At 32.7% G+C, this 8456-nt stretch overlaps 1 protein-coding gene across 1 annotated transcript; it reads left to right on the top strand.

The window, feature by feature from the left end:
• Positions 1 to 358: 358 nt before the first annotated feature.
• Positions 359 to 4879, top strand: LOC111881770 (glutamine synthetase, chloroplastic). Its single transcript, XM_023878194.3, has 14 exons — positions 359 to 534; positions 1664 to 1917; positions 2049 to 2088; positions 2181 to 2284; positions 2370 to 2418; positions 2531 to 2637; positions 2703 to 2790; positions 3302 to 3430; positions 3520 to 3594; positions 3876 to 3929; positions 4017 to 4054; positions 4170 to 4329; positions 4428 to 4488; positions 4605 to 4879. Exons 2-14 carry the CDS (start codon positions 1670 to 1672, stop codon positions 4742 to 4744), a joined length of 1293 nt encoding a protein of 430 aa, XP_023733962.1. The 5' UTR covers positions 359 to 534; positions 1664 to 1669; the 3' UTR covers positions 4745 to 4879.
• The last annotated feature ends 3577 nt before the right edge of the window (positions 4880 to 8456 follow it).

Raw genomic sequence — 8456 nt, 5'->3', positions numbered from 1 at the left:
GATCGTTAAACTATCTTACGTCTAATAGTTATATTTACAAAATTCAAAAAACAAACAATTCCTATTTACTATAAACCCATTTTAAATAATATTACACACATTTCTATTAACTTATATACAAGTCTATGCCTATCTTAACATTTATTCACGTGGTTTAAAAATACATGAGATATTTCTCTAAAACGTACAATACACATGAAGGAAACATAAATAAATTTGAAATGATATGAATTAAATCCGAACTTTTAGGGAATTTGTTGATAAACAAAGTTGGGGTTGATGAGAAAACCTTATCCTATTGGAGTAGAGCAGGAGAAGCATGAGAATGATAGCTTCTCTTGATGACCTTAAAGAGACCAAAGGCGAATTTCCTCCACCCAAAACCCAACGCACCCCTATCTCATAAGGAAAGGCCAATCACCATATTTTGTTTGTTTTGTTTTTATTATAAATTATAAATAAATAACCCTTTCAACACCCACTCTACAACTTCCAGTTTTCTCTTTCCCCCACCACTTCCCGACTGCTTTTCCGGTATGTTTGCATCCCCTACATTGCTTCTTTTCTGTATTTTGATCGGAATCGGAGCTTTTCCTTTTTGTAACGGGAATCGAACTCCATTGCCCTTGGGGTAGCTTTGTATTTTTATGTCTTCCTTTTGTTCCTTGTTGATTTGTATGCGTTTTGTTTACATTTGGCGATCATTTTCTCGATTTTGACTATCTGAATGCCAAGTGAACATCATCGATTGGTTTTTTTCCTTGTTGATTTGTATACATTTTATTTACATTTGGCGACGATTTTCTGGATTTTTACTATTTGACTGCCAAGTGAACATCCGATATTGGCCATTATTTGTCTGCGAAAAGAAGACCAGACACTTGTAGATCTGTTCGCCATTAATCCATTTGTGACATAAACAATTCTTTCTTTCTCGCCTATCTAGATCCCTCCACTGGTTCTCCATGTGCTGAGAAGCAAAATGACCAAACTACCCCTCCCTGGTCAACATTTCCTTTTCTTCGATAATCAATAATTGATCGTACATATATTATAAGCATGATTGCATCACTAAGCATCTTATTTATTTATTTATATACTGACTTTTGTGTTTTGAATCTGATACCCTTTACGAATAAAAGATTATAGAAAGAAATGAAAGACAAAGTCTTTGAGTAAACTAACCCCATTACAAGAATCTTGGATCATGCTTAATAGAAAGAGGAGGCTAAAGTATGTCATAAACAAATGACAAATATAGTTTAAGGAAACCAATAAGTTTTTAATAGTGGTGACTGATGAGTGGCCCATATTAAAAAGTTTTGCTAAATTAAATTTTCCAAGTACAACAAGAATAAATGAAAATAAAATGTTACAATAAACAGATTACAAAAGTATGTTATGTTTTTTGCATCTTAACTCTAAAATCATATACATACAAACAATGACAGATCCATAAAACCTTTTCACCTTTTTCACCTTTTCACTTTTTACTTTTTACAGTATAAGAAAATTTTGACTGTAGATCAGTCAATGCATACAGTTTCCTTACAATGATCAAAAGAACTTACACTACATTGTTGACTTTTTGTGTTGTTATTGAGTTTTTATGTTTTCATTGACATTTTTTTTTGTTTTTGTTGAATGGAATTGAAATGATTAGGTGAAAATGGCTCAGTGTTTGGCTCCTTCAGTGCAATGGCAAACAAGGTTAACAAAGAATGCAATGGAAACAAGCTCAATGACCTCAAAAATGTGGAACTCTGTGTCATTTAAGCAAAGCAAGAAAGGAGCATTTAAAAGCTCCACAAAATTTAGAATTTGTGCTTCATCAAGTGGAACTATTAACAGGGTTGAGGATTTACTAAACTTGGATGTTACTCCTTACACTGATAAGATCATTGCTGAATACATTTGGTACTTTCCTATTCCCTTTGTAAAACACAATTATATAAAACCCAAAATGACTTGTTTATTTCATTTTTTTTGTAACCAAAAACATGACAGATTCCAATTTCATTTTTTCTTTTTTTGATGTTTTGAAACAGGATTGGAGGTTCAGGAACAGATGTGCGCAGCAAGTCAAGGGTATGTTGACTTTTGATTACTTTAATTATTTATTTAAATAGTTTAAGAAAATAAATGAAAAAGGTTATATTTTTAAATTGTTTCTTTTTTAGACACTCTCGAAACCAGTGGAGCATCCTTCTGAGCTTCCAAAGTGGAATTATGATGGATCAAGTACTGGACAAGCACCAGGAGAAGACAGTGAAGTTATCTTATAGTAAGTCCAATTTTAATAAATAAAAAAAAAATTAACAAATTTCATTTTACTTGAATTAATTATAATTATAATTTTATTTTTGTAGCCCTCAGGCGATCTTTAAGGACCCTTTCCGTGGTGGCAACAACATCTTGGTGAGTTTATTACAATATTATAGTTTCAAGTTTCTAACTTTTTTCTTAATATTTTGAAAAATTGTTATTTTCTTAAAAATTTATTTACTATTTTGTTTTATATTTTTGAAAGGTAATCTGTGATACATACACTCCACAAGGAGTTCCTATCCCTACAAACAAACGTGCAAAGGCTGCTGAGATTTTCAGTGATCCTAAAGTTGTAGCACAAGTTCCCTGGTAGGTTTTTTGAGTGAAAATTTAATTTTTTTTTTCATGAAATTTTAATTATTTTGGTTTTTAAGGTTTGGAATTGAGCAAGAGTACACTTTGCTTCAACAAGATGTGAAGTGGCCTTTGGGTTGGCCTGTTGGAGGGTACCCTGGTCCTCAGGTATAAATATAATCATCATCATCATCTTTCTTTTCTTAACTTTTTGTCTGTTTGGTTGGATGGAAATATGGAATGGAATGAGTGACAAAGGAATGGAATGAACATGGTAATATAATAAGCAAAGATAATGGAATGAGTCATTACATTCATTTGTCATTTTGGTTGACCTTTATGAATGGAAAAAATTCTTATGTGACTTTTTTATATTATATGTAAAAGTTACACAGAATAAAAATGACTAAAAGCCAAATAAGATAATGGAATGATCAATGAGTCATTACAACTTTTGATTCCATTCCATGATGGAATAAAAAAAAAACTCTGTAGGATGGAAGGAATCACATTCCTTTAAGAAGGGAACATTCTATTCCTCCAAAAAGATCAAACAACTTTTTGTTTTCTTTCTTTCTATTGTACTGGAATCAACCATTCCATTCCTTTTCCGATTCCGGTTAAGCAGATTCCATGGAAATCAGTTTTGTTTAATTGATTTCATTTTTCCAATTCATAGGGTCCATACTACTGTGGTGCGGGGGCAGATAAGTCATTTGGAAGGGACATATCTGATGCACATTACAAGGCTTGTTTATACGCTGGAATCAACATCAGTGGAACCAATGGTGAAGTCATGCCAGGACAGGTTCTTTTTTTTTTTCTACTCATTTTCTTTATTATTTAAAATATTTTTTATAAAAACAAAATTTTTATCTCACAAATTGTGTTTCACAGTGGGAATTCCAAGTGGGTCCCAGCGTTGGAATCGAAGCCGGTGACCATATCTGGTGTGCCCGATACCTCCTTGAGGTAAAATAAAACATCTCCATTCCATTTCCACCAATAAAAGGGCAATTCCGTCATTTCATAATCATTAGGGTTTTAGTCTTAGCACCCGCATTGTTGGAGTTTTAATTCCAATGTGGTTTGGGCTTCTTGTCAGACACCTAATGGGCCCGCTGTACCTGATTTACATCTCACATGATACTGTATGGAAAGACAGTGTGAGCCAGCTCAGGGGTTGTTGGAAGAAATAAAAAATAACTAATCCGATACTCTTTCTTGAATATTCTTTTTTTTTTTTTTAACAGAGAATTACTGAACAAGCTGGTGTTGTTTTGACACTTGACCCTAAGCCAATTGAGGTAATCAGTAATCGAGTTTTTGTGTGTTGAGTGTTGACTTTTTTATCAGATATTTTAATTTACCTTTGTTTTTTTAAATGTTGATAGGGAGACTGGAATGGAGCAGGATGCCACACTAACTACAGGTACTTGTTTATTTTATTTTTGGTTGGATGGAAAGGAATGGACCATTCCATTCCTTCCTTGATTCCATTTTTCTTACATTAAAATTCACATACATTTTCTTTTAATTTTCTACAGCACATTAAGCATGAGAGAAGAAGGTGGATTTGAAGTAATCAAAAAGGCGATTCTGAACCTTTCCCTTCGCCACGCAGACCACATCAGTGCTTACGGTGAAGGAAATGAAAGAAGATTGACAGGAAAACACGAAACTGCCAGCATCAACACATTTTCATGGGTATCTAAAAACATAAAAAAAAATATATATATATTTAATACCAAATTCAAAAAATATAAAACCAATAAAAATTCATGCTTTTAAATGTTATCTTGCAGGGTGTTGCTAACCGTGGTTGCTCCATCCGTGTGGGGCGTGACACTGAGAAGGCAGGCAAAGGTAAAATATAATTTTACTCAATCTTCTTTATTAAGTTGTTCTTTCTGTATTAAGTCAATACTAAATTGAGAAGCACTTAATGAATGTTTTTTTTTTTAATGGTTTGTTGTGTGTAGGTTATTTGGAAGACAGGCGTCCAGCATCAAACATGGATCCATACACAGTGACTGGATTACTTGCAGAAACTACTCTCCTGTGGGAGCCTACACTTGAGGCTGAAGCACTTGCTGCTCAGAAATTGGCACTGAATGTGTAAAACAATCAAATGAATCCATTTTCTTCTGAAGCTTGGACTTGGTTATTTGTTTCTAGTTGATTTTCTTCAAGAACTTGTGTAGATAAAGCTCCCAAAAATCATCATGGCTTCATATGCAAATCTGTTTTTGACAAATTGGGTGTTTTTTTTTTTTTTTTTTTTTGGATATTGTTGAATAGTTTATGCACAGTTTGATGTGTGCATAAGTCCTTTTGGTAGGTTCTATTCTACTTTTGCTTTTTTGGGCTGAAGAAAGCACCTTTAGGTTTGAAGGTATTTTCTAGCAGTCTGATTATCTATGATAAATAATTAATAATGGAGTTGATACTCATAATAGTATTTTTGTTATTTTTTTTTATCTCGTTCTTTTTCTAAGTTAACTACATCTAACACTTTATTATTTTTGAAACTTATTTTTTTTTTCTCATTATAGAGGATTTTAATAATGATTTAATGTAAAAGTAAAGTTTAGGATTCAGGGATTAAGTGTAACTTGGTTTTGGCATGGTTCTAAAAAACACGCCTTGTGCAGTAAGGCACGAGTGTTATTTTTCAAGGAAATTTTTTATTTAGGGAAATTGAATGATCTAAACCATTTTTGTATTCTACTTTTTAAAAAACAACTGTTATTTTTATTAATTTTTGTTTTTGGAAAATGAGGTTTTAAACCGGAATGCCTACATTTCAAACCCTAATTACAAAACAGGTAAGTGAGGTAAATGATTTGACCAGGTGTTGTGGTCCTTCCTATATGTATACCATGTATTGTCCAGAATGCCTATTTTATACTGTTTTGGACTTCATTTTAGATTTCTCCAATCTCGTTTCAGACTACTCTAAATTCAAAATATGTCTTCTAGCAGTGAAGAGTTCCAACATTTGTCCAAAATACATATTTTAGACTGTTTTGGACTTCATTTTAGACTTCTCCAATCTCGTTTTGAGACTACTCTAAATTCAAAATATGTCTTCTAGCAGTGAAGAGTTCCAACATTTGTCCAAAATACATATTTTAGACTGTTTTGGACTTCATTTTAGACTTCTCCAATCTCGTTTTGAGACTACTCTAAATTCAAAATATGTCTTCTAGCAGTGAAGAGTTCCAACATTTGTCCAAAATACATATTTTAGACTGTTTTGGACTTCATTTTAGACTTCTCCAATCTCGTTTTGAGACTACTCTAAATTCAAAATATGTCTTCTAGCAGTGAAGAGTTCCAACATTTGTCCAAAATACATATTTTAGACTGTTTTGGACTTCATTTTAGACTTCTCCAATCTCGTTTTGAGACTACTCTAAATTCAAAATATGTCTTCTAGCAGTGAAGAGTTCCAACATTTGTCCAAAATACATATTTTAGACTGTTTTGGACTTCATTTTAGACTTCTCCAATCTCGTTTTGAGACTACTCTAAATTCAAAATATGTCTTCTAGCAGTGAAGAGTTCCAACATTTGTGGGCATGTATTGATTTGTTGTTTGATTATATGTTACTATATGTGATTATATATTCAAAATAAAGTTGAAGTGTTTTTTCTATGACTAAATGATTAATTGGAATAAATTGTTTTCTTTCGTTTTTAATGGTTGTTATGTTTATTGTATAATTATATGTGATTAATAGGACTACCAAAACCATAGAAAAATAGTTATAAATATCTCTAAAATGTGTAGAACTGTTCCAAAATACATAGATCTACTCCGGAACTTGTAGAATTATTCCGGAATATAGAGTCTAGAATATATTTGAAACGTTGTCCAGTCTGAAATTCTATAATTCTATTAGAAAAACTGAAATATTAGTCTTGAACACGCATCAATGGGCTAATTCTAATTTGTTCCATTGTAGCATGATAACACATATGATGAGATTGTAACAACCTATAAACTGGAACTAGACATGGAAATAATGGCCCATTTACACACCCATGTACGTGCGACACTCTTTAGGGCATCCTATTTCAATGCAAGAATTGAAGTGTCGATGTGTGTAGTTGTTTGACATCTTAATTTTTTAGATTTGTTTCATGGAGCCGTATTTGAACAATATGATGGTTGGTACCTCCAGAACGGGTGTGATCTCTCGGACAACTACATAAATGAGGCTAAGACGTTTACTATTGGAAGATTGTGAACATGTGTTTAACTTTAGTAGGGTATGCATCTTAGTTTACCTTTTAATCTATAACTTGCTATGAGAGAATATGATATCATGAACCAATATTTATTAATTTATGCATCATCCCCCATCGAGATCTTACAACCTACTCAGCAGGAGCATGCTGCTTTGTGGTGGGCTAATAGTTGGGCATGCATAGACACAACAAATTTACCTTTCTGATTTGTGGCTTTTGAGTATGTTTAAGACAATTTGTTTTGTTGTTGTAATATAAACAAGTATGTTTGACCGAACAAGATGTTTGATTTTATTTTAGAAGTTACAAAGTTGGTAGAAACATGACTACGTGTTTTTTCAATCAACAATATCATACTCTTGACTATTTTTTGTCTAACTTTGACATTAGACTTAGCCTTTGACTTACCCTTACTTTTGACACTTGATTTAGTCCTACTTGATAATTTAGTTTTTATTGAATCTGCTGGATATATAGAGTCACAATTTATACTTATGTGACCGATCTTTTAGCAATGAATGCATTTTTTTTCTAAATTAAACCTTCACCTTGGGATGGTATACGGTTATGGCTTCGTGGATGCCCGACTTGTCGTTTTTCCATCAATGGTGGTAATACAACCATCATTTCATCCGATTGTTCATATTCACATGTTCACATGTGCACAGGAAACACCATTTCTCTATACGTTCCTCGATACATTTCCATTGTGAAGTACCGTTGGACCCATTTATAACAGTGTTTATATCTCAGTTCCTTAAAAGTTTCCATAACATGAGAACACGGTATACTCGACAATTTCCATTTCCTATATGTACATGACTGGTGTTATAGGTTGACTATATTGTTTTTCATTTGGTTAGTTACTTTATATCTACTTTGATTAATTTGGTATACCCAGAAACTTAATGATTTATTAGTCCTCCTATTGATAACTTTCTCGGTATAAACAGTAACATGTTTTTCACTTTGCACTATAAAAGCATACAAACATATTGTCATGCACAATAAATTATGGTAAAATAAATTGAAAGTACTATGATTTATTTAAATACATGCAACATTATGTTGTTGGTACCACCATTATTGCAGTGTTGCTCGAAAAAAGTCAATCAACATTGTTATTGGTAGTTTTCGTGCATCTTTTGATAACACATTGATGAACTAGGTGTTGTTTGATGTCATTAAATTATAAAGAACCACATGAAAACACGACATTGCCCATTTATGGTTACAACTTCTATTGTCCTTGTACAACCATCATCAAATAGAGCACGTCATAGCCTACCCAAACTATTTTTAAAATAAATTGTCGGTAAGCTTTGCATGCCTCCTAAAAGAAAATTACGACCCTGTCTTGTTTGATGATCTTTGCTCACATATTCGTAAACAAATGTCAACAACAGAGTCTGTGATATGCGTTTGGGAACACAACTTGAATGACGATTTCAATGGAGTTGGCTCTGTGATATGCGTTTGGGAACACAACTTGAATGGCCATTTTAATGGAGTTGGCTCTATCAAATATGATAGCCAAAGGGGCTATGTTTCAAATACATTCTTTAGGTCGTGATAAA

Source organism: Lactuca sativa, chromosome 5 (genome assembly GCF_002870075.4).
Source record: "Lactuca sativa cultivar Salinas chromosome 5, Lsat_Salinas_v11, whole genome shotgun sequence".
NCBI lineage: Eukaryota > Viridiplantae > Streptophyta > Magnoliopsida > Asterales > Asteraceae > Lactuca > Lactuca sativa.
Note: the sequence above shows the minus strand (reverse complement) of the source record. Positions and strands in the feature narration are given on the sequence as shown.

Bases quoted from the DNA above. Each gene is read 5' to 3' on its own strand.
- LOC111881770 (XM_023878194.3), top strand. From the start codon at position 1,670: ATGGCTCAGTGTTTGGCTCCTTCAGTGCAATGGCAAACAAGGTTAACA. The intron at 2,638-2,702 runs GTAGGTTTTTTG...TTGGTTTTTAAG, and splicing joins GTTGTAGCACAAGTTCCCTG to GTTTGGAATTGAGCAAGAGT. The intron at 3,595-3,875 runs GTAAAATAAAAC...TTTTTTTAACAG, and splicing joins GTGCCCGATACCTCCTTGAG to AGAATTACTGAACAAGCTGG.